The 16,720-nt window shown below is 43.2% G+C and overlaps 1 protein-coding gene across 1 annotated transcript in view; it reads left to right on the top strand.

The window, feature by feature from the left end:
• The first annotated feature begins 214 nt into the window (after window positions 1–214).
• LOC109873346 (short transient receptor potential channel 6-like) overlaps window positions 215–16,720 on the top strand; it is a 42,900-nt gene continuing 26,394 nt past the window's right edge. The window contains exons 1-7 of the mRNA XM_031807617.1: window positions 215–366; window positions 2,882–3,050; window positions 3,137–3,269; window positions 9,403–9,703; window positions 10,022–10,207; window positions 10,283–10,447; window positions 10,540–10,711. Of these exons, the coding sequence (XP_031663477.1) occupies window positions 286–366; window positions 2,882–3,050; window positions 3,137–3,269; window positions 9,403–9,703; window positions 10,022–10,207; window positions 10,283–10,447; window positions 10,540–10,711 (1,207 nt within the window). The 5' untranslated portion in view covers window positions 215–285. The remainder of the gene's footprint in view (window positions 367–2,881; window positions 3,051–3,136; window positions 3,270–9,402; window positions 9,704–10,021; window positions 10,208–10,282; window positions 10,448–10,539; window positions 10,712–16,720) is intronic.

The following is a 16,720-nucleotide window of genomic DNA, read 5'->3' as shown; positions in this document are numbered from 1 at the left end:
TACCGGCACCGAGTCAGTGTGGAGACTATATAAAGGGGGTACCGGCACTGAGTCAATGTGCAGGGGTACAGGTTAGTTGAGGTAAATTGTACATGTAGGTAGGGGTTTCAGTTTGTATATGTGTGTGTGTGTGTGTGTGTGTGTTGACGTGTGTGTGTGTGTGTATGTGTGTATTTACATTTGTATATTTGTGTTTCAATTGTCAGTCGCAGCAGTGCAGAGCGACAGCTCCTGGCACGTCAGGCGGTTGCTAAGCGACGACAGGCCCTGCGAGGCCCCGCCTACATGTTCTCGGATCCGCCCATCAGCCTCTCGGATGCAGAACAGCGCTTCCTGGAGGCGGCAGAGTATGGCAATATCCCAGAGGTCAGTTACCATGACAACATTACAGCCCTGTCAAATAAAATACACGTTTATTGGTCACGTGCACAAAATACAGATGTAAAGGGTACAGTAAAATGCTTACTTGCTAAATCTACTCAACAATGCAGATCAACAATAAGGAACTGTTACCATGACAATGTTACACCCCTGTCAGTTAACTTATAAGAGTCTAAGCCCTGTCTAAGCTGGGGAGGGGTTCTACTAAGCTATATGGAATTGTTTTAAGAAGGTCATACCAAGGATAATTTTGATTAAGAAGACTCCTTAGAGTATCCCAAATTAGCCCATACAAACTCATTGAATAACAGATTCACCACATGGAACAACAGATACAGTCCCCCCCAAAAAAAATCTAAAGGAAGTTTGTTATGAAGTGTCTGTACTATATCTGAGAGATAAGAAAGATCAGGAAACATTTAATTTTTTCAACTGGCACGGGGGACATTCAGATGAGTCTTGTGAGTCCTGTGGGCATTCTCGAGCAAAACACTAAAATGTACAGTAGAGTCTCACATTTCCACAGAGGGGTCATATACAGTTAATCGGAAGGTATTCAGTCCTCTTGACTTTTTCTACATTTTGCTACGTTACAGACTTATTCTAAAATGTATTAAATTGTGTTTTTCCGTCATCAATCTACACACAATACCCCGTAAGCAAAAACAGTTTTTTAGAAAATGTAGCTAATTTATTCAAAATAAAAAAGAGATATTCAAACCCTTTACTCAGTACTTTGTTGAAGCACCTTTGACAGTGATTAAAGCCTTGAGTCTTCTTGGGTGTGGCGCTACAAGCTTGGCACACCTGTATTTGGGGAGTTTCTCCCATTCTCTGCAGATCCTCTCAAGCTCTGTCAGGTCGGATGGGGAGCGTCCCTGCACAGCTATTTTCAAGTCTCTCCAGAGATGTTCGATTGGGTTCAAGTCCAATCTCTGGCTGGGCCACTAAAGGACATTCAGAGACGTGTCCCAAAGCCACTCCTGTGTAGGTTTGGCTGTGTGCTTAGGGTCGTTGTCCTGTTAGAAGGTAAACCTTCGCTGAAACATGCATGAGAGCATCAGCTGTTTCGGGAAAGACTGGGTGATCACACTCTCTGCAGTCGATGTGAGTAAGACCTTTAAACAGGTCAACATTCACAAGGCCGCAGGGCCAGATGGATTACCAGGACGTGTTACTGCGAACACGCGTTGACAAAGTGGCAAGTGTCTTCACTGACATTTTCAACCTCTCTCTGTCTGAGTCTGTAATGCCAACATGTTTTAAAACCTCTTCGGGCTAGGGGGCACTATTTTCACATCCGGATGAAAAGCGTGCCCAAAGTAAGCTGCCTGCTACTCAGGCCCAGAAGCTAGGATATGAACGTAATTGGTCGATTTGGATAGAAAACACTCTAAAGTTTATAAAACTGTAAAAATGATGTCTGAGTTTAACATAACTTATTTGGCAGGCGAAACCCAGAGGTCAAACTGTCCAGGAATTTTCTTTTTTGAGGTGACTGTGTTTTCAATTGGTTTTCTATGGGAATCTAGATTTCTGAGGTATCTGGTTGCAGTTTCTATGGCTTCCACTAGATGTCAACAGTCTTTAGAAATTGGTTGACTGATTGACTTACAGAAAACGTTTGACCTCTGTCATTGCCAAAAAAGGGTATATAACAAAGTATTGAGATAAACATTTGTTATTGACCAAATACTTTTTTCCACCATAATTTGCAAATAAATTCATAAAAAATCCTACAATGTGATTTTCTGGATTTTTTTCTTCTAATTTTGTCTGTCATAGTTGAAGTGTACCTATGATGAAAATTACAGGCCTCTCTCATCTTTTTAAGTTGGAGAACTTGCACAATTGGTGGCTGACAATACTTTTTTGCCCCACTGTAGTCTTGAGTTAATTCGGGAAACGGTAACTCATTAAACAAACTTTTTTCATGGTGCCCCAAGATACTAATGGGTTGATTGTTATATGATTAATTTAATCACATAATAATTCAACATAGTTAATTATCCGATAAATAGCATGTCATCACATTAATGATAGTCACGTCATGACAGGTCATAATAGTTTGAAGGCAGTTCGGAAGCTACAGACGATTTTGTGAGAAGACTGATTTTCGGGATGTCTCATAGTCTCACAAACACCGCTGTAGCTCTATCACGTTTCACTGCAGATGCGGAAGTGTTACATCGGCAGATGCAGTGGATTGAGACGCATTCCAATGCAAAACAAGCGATATCTCTCGTTTAAACTGACAGATTTGTATGGGGAATTTTTTATTTTGCCAAATAGATTTTCCATGGGTGCTCGGACATTGACATTTACATGATATTACAGGCCTTTACCATAAAACTCTTTATATAGCCAAATTATACAGGGGACTTTAGTTTAATGTCACCACAGTGCGTTGTGTATCTGTTTCAGACATTGGGACCAGGCTTAAATTCACCACAGTGCGTTATATCGCTGTTTTTTAACCAGCATTTACTTCTCCCACGAGGTGCGACGCATGGTCCTACACATGCCCAGTCTCAACGTGAACGCAGTAGACTACATGGGCCAGAATGCATTGCAGCTGGCGGTGGCCAATGAGCATCTAGAGGTGACTGAGCTGCTGCTTGGGAGAGTGGAGCTATCCAGGGTGGGAGACGCTCTGCTACTGGCCATCAGTGAGTGATTTATTGATTGATGATTGATAGAGAGAGAAAGAGAGAGAGAGATACACTTACTCCATTACTCTCTGTGTGTATCCTAGGTAAAGGTTATGTGCGTATAACGGAGGTGTTGCTAGGCCACCGTTCGTTCAGTGACGCGCAACGCCTGACAGCAAGCCCTGCCCAGGTGGACATGTTGGATGACTTCTACGCTTATGATGAGGATGGGACACGGTGAGAGGGGGGTGTGTGTGCGTGTGTGTGTGTGTGTGTAATGCTTGTCTGTCTGTGTGTTTTTGTGTGTGTGTCTATGTACGTGTATATTTCTCTCTCTCTAGTTTCTCCCGTGACGTGACCCCAGGGAATCTAGGCCTAGCGTTGGGCCAGTAACCTAAAGGTTGCTAGCTCGATCCCCGAGCTGACAAGGTAAAAATCTATCAATCTGCCCCTGAACAAGGCAGTTCACACACCGTTCCTAGGCCATCATTGTAAATAAGAATTTGATCTTAACTAACTTGCCTAGTTAAATAAAAAATAAAATAAAAAATTCTAGCAACTAACACTGAGTGTACAAACCATTAAGAAAACTTTCCTAATATTGACCTGTTGGTCCTCCAGAAAGTGAAGAGCAACGCTTATGCAGTTTTACTACATGATACATTTAAAAAACGGCATTAAACAGGATTACCTAGACATCAACTAGACAATGTATTATATCTTACGTTATTGGCCCAGAATATTTTTGTGTTATTACATACAGCCGGGGAGAACTATTGGATATCAGAGCGCTGGTAACTCACCAGCACTACCAGAACTACCAGCATCACGAGCAGGGATGACTTTTCTGAAGCAGATCCTTTGTTTGCAACCACCAGTGCAGTTGAAAGGATTCCAGAAGCTGACCCAAAACAACGCCGGCGAAGGAGTGGGGTTCTAGTCTGATTTAGGAGGCGAAAACACACCCACCACCTCCGAGTATATTACTCGCTAATGTTCAGTCTCTGGATAACAAAGTTGACGAGCTCAGAGCCCGAGTCTGGAAAGATCCAGAGAGACATCAGGGATTGTGACCTACTCTGCTTCATGGAGACATGGCTCTCTCGGAATATACTGTTAGAATCGGTCAGCCAGCTGGATTCTCAGTTCTTTGCGCAGAAAGGAATAAATATCTCTGGTAAGAAGAAGCGCAGGGGTGCATGTTTCATGATTAACGACTCATGGTGTAATTGTGATAGGACTTGAGTTCCTGTATGTTTTCGTTCACCCGATCTAAAATACCTCACAATCAAATGTTGTATTATCTCCCAAGAGATTTCTCATCGGTTATAGCCACGGCCGTGTATATCCCCCCTCAAGCTGATACCACGACGGCCCTCAAAGAACTCCACTGAACTTTATGCAAACAGGAAACCACATATCCTGAGGCTGCATTTATTGTAGCTGGGGATTTTATGAAAGCAAATTTGAGAAAAAAGATGCCGAATTTCTATCAACACATAGACTCGCGCTGCCAAAACACTCGACAACTGTTACTCCAACTTCCGGAATGCCTGTAAGGCCCTCCACTGCCATCCTTCGGCAAATCTGACCATGACTCCATTATGCTCCTTCCTTCCTATAGGCAGAAACTCAAACAGGAGGTACCCGTGCTAAGGACTATTCAATGTGGTCTGACCAATCGGCATCCACGCTTCATGATTGTTAAGACAGGGATTTTGTTTAAGCCCCACCCTCTTCAGCATACAGTTGAAGTCGGAAGTTTACATACACTTAGGTTGGACTTAGTTTTTCAACCCCTCCACAAATTTCTTGTTAACAAACTATAGTTTTGGCAAGTCGGTTTGGACATCTACTTTGTGCATGACAAGTCATTTTTCCAACAATTGATTATTTCACTTATAATTCTTTGTATCACAATTCCAGTGCGTCAGAAGTTTACATACACTAAATTGACTGTACCTTTATTAAACAGCTTGGAATACTCCAGAAAATGATGTCCTGGCTTTAGAAGCTTCTGATAGGCTAATTGACATAATTTGAGTCAATTGGAGGTGTACCTGTGGATGTATTTCAAGGCCTACCTTCAAACACAGTGCCTCTTTGCTTGACATCATGGGAAAATCTATAGAAATCAAGACCTCAGAAAAAAATTGTAGACCTCCACAAGTCTGGTTCATCCTTGGGAGCAATTTCCAAACGCCTGAAGGTACCACGTTCATCTGTACAAACAATAGTACGCAAGTATAAACACCATGGGACAATTCAGCTATCATACCGCTCAGGAAGGAGATGCGTTCTGTCTCCTAGAGATGATCGTACTTTGGTGTGAAAAGTGCAAATCAACCCCAGAACAACAGCAAAGGACCTTGTGAAGATGCTGGCGGAAACAGGTATAAAAGCATCTACAGTGAGGGAAAAAAGTATTTGATCCCCTGCTGATTTTGTACATTTGCCCACTGACAAAGAAATGATCAGTCTATAATTTTAATGGTAGGTTTATTTTAACAGTGAGGGACAGAATAACAACAAAAAAATCCAGAAAAAAGCATGTGAAAAATGTTATAAATTGATTTGCATTTTAATGAGGGTATTTGACCCCCTCTCAATCAGAAAGATTTCTGGCTCCCAGGTGTCTTTTATACAGGTAACGAGCTTAGATTAGGAGCACACTCTTAAAGGGAGTGCTCCTAATCTCAGTTTGTTACCTGTATAAAAGACAACTGTCCACAGAAGCAATCAATCAATCAGATTCCAAACTCTCCACCATGACCAAGACCAAAGAGCTCTCCAAGGATGTCAGGGACAAGATTGTAGACCTACACAAGGCTGGAATGGGCTACAAGACCATCGCCAAGCAGCTTGGTGGGAAGGTGACAACAGTTGATAGGATTATTCGCAAATGGAAGAAACACAAAAGGACTGTCAATCTCCCTCAGCCTGGGGTTCCATGCAAGATCTCACCTCGTGGAGTTGCAATGATCATGAGAACGGTGAGGAATCAGCCCAGAACTACATGGGAGGATCTTGTCAATGATCTCACGGCAGCTGGGACCATAGTCACCAAGAAAACAATTGGTAACGCACTACGCCGTGAAGGAATGAAATCCTGCAGCGCCCACAAGGTCCCCCTGCTCAAGAAAGCACATATACATGCCCGTCTGAAGTTTGCCAATGAACATCTGAATGATTCAGAGGACAACTGGGTGAAACTGTTGTCGTCAGATGAGACCAAAATTGAGCTCTTTGGCATCATCTCAACTCGCCATGTTTGGAGGAGGAGGAATGCTGCCTATGACCCCAAGAACACCATCCCCACCGTCAAACATGGAGGTGGAAACAGTATGCTTTGTGGGTGTTTTTCTGCTAAGGAGACAGGACAACTTCACCGCATCAAAGGGACGATGGACGGGGCCATGTACCATCAAATCTTGGGTGAGAACCTCCTTCCCTCAGCCAGGGTATTGAAAATGGGTTGTGGATGGGTATTCCAGCATGACAATGACCCAAAACACATGGCCAAGGCAACAAAGGAGTGGCTCAAGAAGAAGCACATTAAGGTCCTGGAGTGGACTAGCCAGTCTCCAGACCTTGATCCCATTGAAAATCTGTGGAGGGAGCTGAAGGTTCGAGTTGCCAAAAGTCAGCCTCGAAACCTTAATGACTTGGAGAAGATCTGCAAAGAGAAGTGGGACAAAATCCCTCCTGAGATGTGTGCAAACCTGGTGGCCAACTACAAGAAACGTCTGAACTCTGTGATTGGGTTGTGATTGCCAACAAGCGTTTTGCCACCAAGTACTAAGTCATGTTTCGCAGAGGGGTCAAATACTTATTTCTCATTAAAATGCAAATCAAATTTTATTTTATTTACTTATTATTATTTTTAAAAATTGTAGCCCCTTTTTCTCCCCAATTTCGTACTATCCAATTATTAGTAGTTCCTATCTTGTCTCATTGCTACAACTCCTGTACGGGCTCAGGAGAGACGAATGTCGAGAGTGCATCCTCCGAAACACAACCCAACCAAGCCGCACTGCTTCTTAACACAGAGCGCATCCAACCCGGAAGCCAGCCGCACCAATGTGTCGGAGGAAACACTGTGCACCTGGCGACCTTGGTTAGCGTGCACTGTGCCCGGCCTGCCACAGGAGTCACTGGTGCGCGATGAGACAAGGATATCCCTACCGGGCAAACCCTCCCTAACCTGGACGATGCTAGGCCAATTGTGCGTCGACCCACGGACCTCCCAGTCGTGGCCGGCTGCGACAAAGCCTGGGCGCAAACCCAGAGTCTCTGGTGTCACAGCTAGCGCTGCGATGCAGTGCCCTAGACCATTGCGCTACCTGGGAGGCCCTTGCAAATCAATTTATAACATTTTTGACATGCGTTTTTCAGGATTTTTTTGTTGTTATTCTGTCTCTCACTGTTCAAATAAACCTACCATTAAAATTATAGACTGATCATTTCTTTGTCAGTGGGCAAACATACAAAATCAGCAGGGGATCAAATACTTTTTTCCCTCACTGTATATCCACAGTAAAACAAGTCCTATATCGACATAACCTGAAAGTCCGCTCAGCAAGGAAGAAGTCACTGCTCCAAAACCGCCATAAAAATGCCATACTACGGTTTGCAACTCCACATGGGCACAAAGATTGTACTTTTTGGAGAAATGTCCTCTGGTCTGATGAAACAAAAATAGAACTGTTTGGCCATACTGACCATCGTTATGTTTTGAGGAAAAAGGGGGAGGCTTGCATGCCGTAGAACACCATCCCAACCGTGAAGCACGGGGGCAGCATCATGTTGTGGGGGTGCTTTGCTGCATGAGGAACTGGTGCACTTCACAAAATAGATGGCATCATGAGGTAGGAAAATGATGTGGATATATTGAAGCAACATCTCAAGACATTAGTAATGGAGTTAAAGCTTGGTTGTTAATGGGTCTTCCAAATGGCCAATGACCCCAAGCATACTTCCAAAGTTGTGGTAAAATGGCTTAATAAGTACAACAAAGTCAAGGTATTGGAGTGGCCATCACAAAGCCCTGACCTCAACCCTATATACCTTTTTGGGCTGAACTTAAAAAGCATGTGCGAGCAAGGAGGCCTACAAACCTGATTCAGTTACACCAACTCTGTCAGGAGGAAGGGTCCAAAATTCACCCAACTTATTGTGGGAAGCTTGTGGAAGGCTACCCAAAAGGTTTGACCCAAGATAAACAATTTAAAGACAAAGCTACCAAATGCTAATTGAGTATATGTAAACTTCTGACCCACTGGGAATGTGATGAAATAAGTTAAAGCTGAAGATCCTAACTGGGATTAAACGTCAGGAATTGTGAAGAACTGAGTTTATAAATGTATTTGGCTAAGGTGTATGTAAACTTCTGACTTCAACTGTAGTCAAAGCTTTCCTTAAGTTTGGGTCACTAACAGTGGTTAGATATTCTGCCACTGTGTACTCTGTTTAGGGCCGAATAGCATTTTAGTTTGCTCAGTTTTTTTACTAATTCTTTCAAATGTGTCAAGTAATTATCTTTTGGTTTTCTAATGATTTTGTTGGTTCTAATTGTGTTGCTCTGTGGGGTCTGTTGTGTTAACAGAGCCACAGGACCAGCTTGCTTAGGGGACTCTTCTCCATGTGCATCTCTCTGTAGGTGATTGCTTTGTTATGGAAGGTTTGTGAATCGCTTTGTTTTTGGTGGTTGTAGAATATAATGTCTCTTTTCTGGATTTTGACAATTAATGGGTATCGGCCTAATTCTGCTCTGCATGCATTATTTGGTGTTTTACATTGTACACGGAGGATATTTCAGCAGAATTCTCAATTTTGTGTTTGTCCCATTTTGTGAATTCTTGGTTGATGAGCGGACCCCAGACCTCACAACCGGAAAGAGCCATGGGTTTTTATAACTAATTCAAGTATTTTCTAGTCAGATCCTAATTGGTATGTTGAATTTTATGTTCCTTTTGATGGTATATTAGGCCCTTCTTATCTTGTCTCTCACATCGTTCACAGCTTTGTGGATGTTACCTCTGACGCTGATGTTTATGCCAAGGTATGTATAGTTTGTGTGCTCTAGGGTAGAGATGTCTAGATAAAATTTGTATTTGTGGTTCTGGCAACTGGACCAGCATTTTTTTTGTCTTACTGAGATATACTGTCAGGGCCCAGGTCTGACAGAATATGTGTAGAAGATCTACGTGCTGCTGTAGGCCCTCCTTGGTTGGGGACAGAAGCACCACATCATCAGCAAACAGGAGTCATTTGACTTCAGATGCTAGTAGGGTGAGGCCGGGTGCTGCAGACTGTTCTAGTGCCCTCGCCAATTCATTGATACTGTCTCTCTCTTTGTCTCTCTCTATAGTTTCTCCCATGATGTGACTCCAGTGATTCTTGCTGCTCATTGTCATGAATATGAGATTGTCCACAACCTATTGGGTAAAGGAGCTCGTATAGACCCGCCCCACGACTACTTTTGTTGCTGTGATTCGTGCAACTACCAGCAGCAATTTGACTCCTTCAGCCACTCACGGTCCAGGATTAACGCTTACCGTGGCCTGGCTAGCCCCGCCTACCTCTCGCTGTCCAATGAGGATCCAGTATTAGCCGCCCTGGAGCTCAGTAACGAGTTAGCTGTCCTGGCCAACATCGAGAAGGAGTTTAAGGTGCACACAGAGGAGCACTCACAGGCTCTAACTAACACACACACACACGGGTACTATACACACCTGTGCTCTATACACACAACCATGCATTTATGAAGGTAAAAATGTACATACCACACGCACATGCACATGCACACACACACATATAATTATGCACAGACAAGTGAAAGAACTTGCATAAACGACATTAATGTCTCCCTCTCTTTCTCTCCACCCTCTCGCTCTCCCCCTTTCTGTCTCTCTCCCACTCTCCCTACCCCAACTCTCTCTCACTATCTCCCACTCTACTTCCGCACCTCCCTCCCTCCCTCCCTGTAGAATGACTACCGGCGTCTGTCTGGGCAGTGTAAAGACTATGTGGTAGGTCTGTTGGATCTCTGTCGCAGCACTGAGGAGGTGGAGGCTATACTGAGTGGAGATACTGACTCAGAGGAGAAGTACCATCCACCTGGTCGACCCTCACTCATGCGACTCAAACTGGCCATCAAATATGAACTCAAGAAGGTCAGTACACACACACACATACACTTGCATGTGCGTATGGATATCAGTCTAATTTAACTCCCTTCATCTCTCTAGTTTGTAGCCCATCCTAACTGTCAACAGCAGTTGTTGTCTATCTGGTATGAGAACCTACCAGGTCTGAGACAGCAGACTACAGCTGTTAAACTACTAGTGGTCCTGGGAGTGGCTGTTGGACTACCTGGACTAGCTGTGGCTTACCTGGTGGCCCCCTGCAGTAGGGTAGGTACCCTACACACTCCACTATGCACACTACAGCCTAACCCCTCCACCCTACAGCTGTTAAACTACTTGTGGTCACCTGTCTCCCACAGGTAGGGAAGGTGATGAGAAGTCCCTTCATGAAGTTCGTGGCCCACGCTTCCTCTTTCTCCATCTTTCTGTGTCTGCTGGTCTTGAACGCTGCCGACCGCTTCGCTGGGACCACACTGCTACCCAACATGACTACACATCTCCCCACACGACCGCAACAGAACCAACAACAAGGTCTGTTTAACCTTAACCTTAATTCTCCCCACATGACCCCGACCCGATCACAACCAACAATAAGGTCTGGTAAGGATTACACTACAGCAATGTGTCCAATATGGCAGCCATAGTGTTTGTATTTCTATTTGTTATGGATCCCCCTTAGATGCTAACAAGGCTCAAATTAAGGCAGTTATAAAAAAAAAATAACATTACAATACATTCATTACAGAATCCACAACACATTGTTGGCCCTCAGGCCCATACTCCACACCCACATATCTACAACACAAAATCCATGTGTACGTGTGTATAGTGAGTATGTTATCATGTGTGTGTATGCATGTGTCTGAGCCTGTTTGTCTTGCTTCACAGTCCCCGCTTTCCATAAGGTGTATTTTTACCTGTTTAAAAAAAATCTGATTCTGATGCTGCTGCATCAGTTACCTGATGTGGAATAGAGTTCCATGTAGTCATGTCTCTATGTAGTACTGTGGAATAGAGTTCCATGTAGTCATGGCTCTATGTAGTACTGTGGAATAGAGATCCATGTAGTCATGGCTCTATGTAGTACTGTGGAATACCGTGCTTCTACACCTGCATTGCTTGCTGTTTGGGGTTTTAGGCTGGGTTTCTGTACAGCACTTTGAGATATCAGCTGATGTACGAAGGGCTATATAAATAAATTTGATTTGATTTTGAGTCATCCACATACATAGATACACTGGCATGTAGTTAGTAAATATTTTTTAAAGTAAGGGGCCTAGACAGCTGCCCTGGGGAATTCCTGATTCTACCTGGATTATGTTGTAGAGGCTTCCATTAAAGAACACCCTCTGTGTTCTATTTGACAGTTAACTATTTATCCACAACACATTTTTCCAGCAGCAGACTATGATCGATAATGTCAAAAGCCGCACTGAAATCTAACAGCCCCCACAATCTTATTATCAATTTCTCTCAGTCAATCACCATTAATTTGTGCAAGTGCAGTGCTTGTTGAATGTCCTTCCCTATAAGCGTGCTGAAAGTCTATTGTCAATTTGTTTACTGTAAAATAGCATTGTATCTGGTCAAACACAGTAAAGGGGGCTTTACTATTCTCAGGTAGCGGAATGACTTTAGCTTCCCTCCAGGCCAGAGGGCACACACTTTCTAGTAGGCTTAAATTAAAGATTATCCTATTATCCTATTATCCTCAGTAATTTTCCATCGAAGTTGTCAGACCCTGGTGCCTTGTCATTGTTGATAGACAACAATTATTTTTTTCACCTCTTCCACAGTCACTTTACAGAATTCAAAATTACAATGCTTGTCTTTCATAATTTGGTTAGATATACTGATATAATGTGTGGTGTTAGCGTTTGTTTCTGGCATGTCATGCCTACGTTGCCTACTTAATGTAGTTGGCAATATCAGTCGATTTTGTAATGAATGATCCATCTGTTTCAATGAATGATGGAGCTGCTTGCTTTTTGAAGGTGCTCCAATGTTTTTTACTATCATTCTTTGTCATTTATCTTTGTTTCATAGTATAGTTTCTTCTTCTTTTTATTCAGTTTAGTCTCATGATTTCTCAATTTGCAGTACCGATGCCAATTGGTTGTGCAGTCAGACTTTTTTGCCATTCCTTTTGCCTCATCCGTCTCAACCATACAATTTTTCAATTCCTCATCAATTCACAGGGATTTAACAGTTTTTAGTAATATTCTAAATGGGTTCATGCTTATTAGTAACTGGGATAAGCAATTTCATAAGTGTAACATCTGATTGCTCCTCATTACACACCACGAACCAACAAATATGATTTACATCAACAACATAGGAATCACTACAAAAACGTGTTGTATGACCTCTCATACGCTATATTAGGCCCAGCCTTTGGTACGTTGGTTTTCCTAGATATGGCTACTATATTGTGATCACTACATCCAATGGATCTGACTACTGCTTTAAAGCAAATTTCTGCAGCGTTAGTAAAGATTCATGTTTACTAATTCATGTTGATTTCATTCCTCTGCTGTTTGTAACTACCCTGGTATGTTGACTGATAACCTGAACCAGGTTGCAGGCACTGGTTACAGTTTGAAGATTTTTCTTGAGTGGGCAGCTTGATGAAAGCCAGTTAATATTTAAATCACCCAGAAAATATACCTCTCTGTTGATATCACAAACATTATCAAGCATTTCACACATGTTATCCAGATACTGACTGTTAGCACTTGGTGGTCTATAGCAGCTTCCCACCAGAATGGGCTTTAGGTGAGGCAGATGAACCTGTAGCCATATTACTTCATGTCACGTTCTGACCATAGTTCTTTTGTGTTTTCCTTGTTTGAGTGTTGGTCAGGACGTGAGCTGGGTGGGCATTCTGTTGTGTGTCTAGTTTGTATATTTCTATGTTTGGCCTGATATGGTTCTCAGAGGCAGGTGTTAGTCATTGTCTCTGATTGGGAACCATATTTAGGTAGCCTGTTTTGTGGGTGGTTGTTCCCTGTCTTTGTGTTTTCTGCACCAGATAGGGCTGTTTCGGTTTTGCCACGTTTGTTCATGTTAAGTGTCTCTTATTAAAGAACCATGAACTTCAACAACGCTTTGTTTTGGTCCTCCTCTCCTTCCCAGGAAGAAAGCCGTTACACTTCAACAGTGTTTAACATTAGATCGTCTCTAAGCTTTACAGGAATGTGGTTCTGAATATAAACAGCAACACCTCCACCATTGGCATTTCTGTCTTTTCTGTAGATGTTATAACCTTGTATTGCTACCAATGTATCATCAAAGTTATTGTCTAAGTGAGTATCAGAGAGAGTCAGAATATGAATGTCATCTTTTACTATTAAGTTATTAATTTCATGAACCTTGTTTCTTAAGCTACATATGTTAGCTTAGGCTATTTTAAGCACTTCTGAAATGTTTGTTTGTTTTCATTGCTTTACTGGGAAGCTTAGCAGAAGTAGATATGTTCATGTTTTTTATGTTAGTGCAGGGTGAGCTGCACACAGTGGACTTCCTACTAGGGCACACCGCCTCAGTGCTAACAACATAATTCTGGTTCATAGACACGTGATTGTGTCACGTCTACTCCCGCTTCCCCTCATCAGTTTCTACATAGGTAGTAACGTTAGCTGCCTAACGTTACTTCACGTTGCTCAGGCCTACAGTCTGTTTAAAATGTATTTGTAACAGAACACCAAACTTCATGTAGGCATAGGGCGCTAATTGAATTGAAGATTAGAAACGAGGGTACAGTTTTCACTAAGGTTCAGATTACGCAACATTTACAGTGGGTTAAAAGAGACTGTTATACTGAGAACTGAGCTATGTGATGCTAACCACAATAACCACTAGTCAGCCATAATAGTTAATTTTGCGGTTTGCCTTCAAAATAAAAGTCCCTCAGTGAAACTGATGCTAATTGATTTCAATTGTGGAATCGTGCCATATTTCAGCCAAATAATCCTAACATTGGAATACTGTAATATAATGTTGGTGTGTTTGACTATGTGAAATGTTTGCTTGCGAAACATTGTCAATACTCCTAATGCCCCTCTTCAGGTACCCCTAGCTCTTGCCATCTTATTACAACTGCTCAGCTCACTTCAACATTTACCAACAATGAATAACAGTACCTAGCGTAAACCCCGGCAACACAGCTTGTGGCTGTAATTATTACCATTATTAGGGGATCTATTGTATTTGTTTAGGTTCATTACTTTTATTCTGTTGTAAATCAGAATACACAAATCAGACACAGATATTTTTGTATTATAACAAAACTTGGTTCCAAACACTGCCAAGACTCGACATACAGTGCCTTGCGAAAGTATTCGGCCCCCTTGAACTTTGCCACATTTCAGGCTTCAAACATAAAGATATAAAACTGTATTTTTTTGTGAAGAATCAACAACAAGTGGGACACAATCATGAAGTGGAACGACATTTATTGGATATTTCAAACTTTTTTAACAAATCAAAAACTGAAAAATTGGGCGTGCTAAATTATTCAGCCCCCTTAAGTTAATACTTTGTAGCGCCACCTTTTGCTGCGATTACAGCTGTAAGTCACTTGGGGTATGTCTCTATCAGTTTTGCACATCGAGAGACTTACATTTTTTCCCATTCCTCCTTGCAAAACAGCTCGAGCTCAGTGAGGTTGGATGGAGAGCATTTGTGAACAGCAGTTTTCAGTTCTTTCCACAGATTCTCGATTGGATTCAGGTCTGGACTTTGACTTGGCCATTCTAACACCTGGATATGTTTATTTTTGAACCATTCCATTGTAGATTTTGCTTTATGTTTTGGATCATTGTCTTGTTGGAAGACAAATCTCCGTCCCAGTCTCAGGTCTTTTGCAGACTCCATCAGGTTTTCTTCCAGAATGGTCCTGTATTTGGCTCCATCCATCTTCCCATCAATTTTAACCATCTTCCCTGTCCCTGCTGAAGAAAAGCAGGCCCAAACCATGATGCTGCCACCACCATCTTTGACAGTGGGGATGGTGTGTTCAGAGTGAAGAGCTGTGTTGCTTTTACACCAAACATAACATTCGAGTGAAACTGAAAGCGCGAACCACTGCTTTTAATCAGGGCAAGGTGACCAGAAACATGACCGAATACAAACAGTGTAGCTATTCCCTCCGCAAGGCAATCAAACAATTCAACGGCTCAGACACAAGAGGTATATGGCAGGGTCTACAGTCAATCACGGATTTCAAAAAGAAAACCAGCCCTGTCACGAACCAGGATGTCTTGCTCCCAGGCAGACTAAATAACTTTTTTGCCCGCTTTGAGGACAATACAGTGCCACTGACATGGCCCGCAACCAAAACATGCGGACTCTCCTTCACTGCAGCCGATGTGAGGAAAACATTTAAACGTGTTAACCCTCGCAAGGCTGCAGGCCCAGACGGCATCCCCAGCCGCGCCCTCAGAGCATGCGCAGACCAGCTGGCTGGTGTGTTTACGGACATATTCAATCAATCCCTATCCCAGTCTGTTGTTCCCACATGCTTCAAGAGGGCCACCATTGTTCCTGTTCCCAAGAAAGCTAAGGTAACTGAGCTAAACGACTACCGCCCCGTAGCACTCACTTCCGTCATCATGAAGTGCTTTGAGAGACTAGTCAAGGACCATATCACCTCCACCCTACCTGACACCCTAGACCCACTCCAATTTGCTTACCGCCCAAATAGGTCCACAGACGATGCAATCTCAACCACACTGCACACTGCCCTAACCCATCTGGACAAGAGGAATAACTATGTGAGACTGCTGTTCATCGACTACAGCTCGGCATTCAACACCATAGTACCCTCCAAGCTCGTCATCAACCTCTCGACCCCGCCCTGTGCAACTGGGTACTGGACTTCCTGACGGGCCGCCCCCAGGTGGTGAGGGTAGGCAACAACATCTCCACCCCGCTGATCCTCAACACTGGGGCCCCACAAGGGTGCGTTCTGAGCCCTCTCCTGTACTCCCTGTTCACCCACGACTGCATGGCCACGCACGCCTCCAACTCAATCATCAAGTTTGCGGACGACACAACAGTGGTAGGCTTGATTACCAACAACGACGAGACGGCCTACAGGGAGGAGGTGAGGGCCCTCGGAGTGTGGTGTCAGGAAAATAACCTCACACTCAACGTCAACAAAACTAAGGAGATGATTGTGGACTTCAGGAAACAGCAGAGGGAACACCCCCTATCCACATCGATGGAACAGTAGTAGAGGGTAGTAAGTTTTAAGTTCCTCGGCATACACATCACAGACAAACTGAATTGGTCCACCCACACAGACAGCATCGTGAAGAAGGCACAGCAGCGCCTCTTCAACCTCAGGAGGCTGAAGAAATTTGGCTTGTCACCAAAAGCACTCACAAGCAACAACCACCCGAGCCACTGCCTGTTCACCCCGCTATCATCCAGAATGCGAGGTCAGTACAGGTGCATCAAAGCTGGGACCGAGAGACTGAAAAACAGCTTCTATCTCAAGGCCATCAGACTGTTAAACAGCCACCACTAACATTGAGT

Source organism: Oncorhynchus kisutch, linkage group LG28 (genome assembly GCF_002021735.2).
Source record: "Oncorhynchus kisutch isolate 150728-3 linkage group LG28, Okis_V2, whole genome shotgun sequence".
Taxonomy (NCBI): Eukaryota; Metazoa; Chordata; class Actinopteri; order Salmoniformes; family Salmonidae; genus Oncorhynchus; species Oncorhynchus kisutch.
The sequence above is the reverse complement of the archived record's forward strand: the minus strand, read 5'-3'. Positions and strand labels throughout refer to the sequence as shown.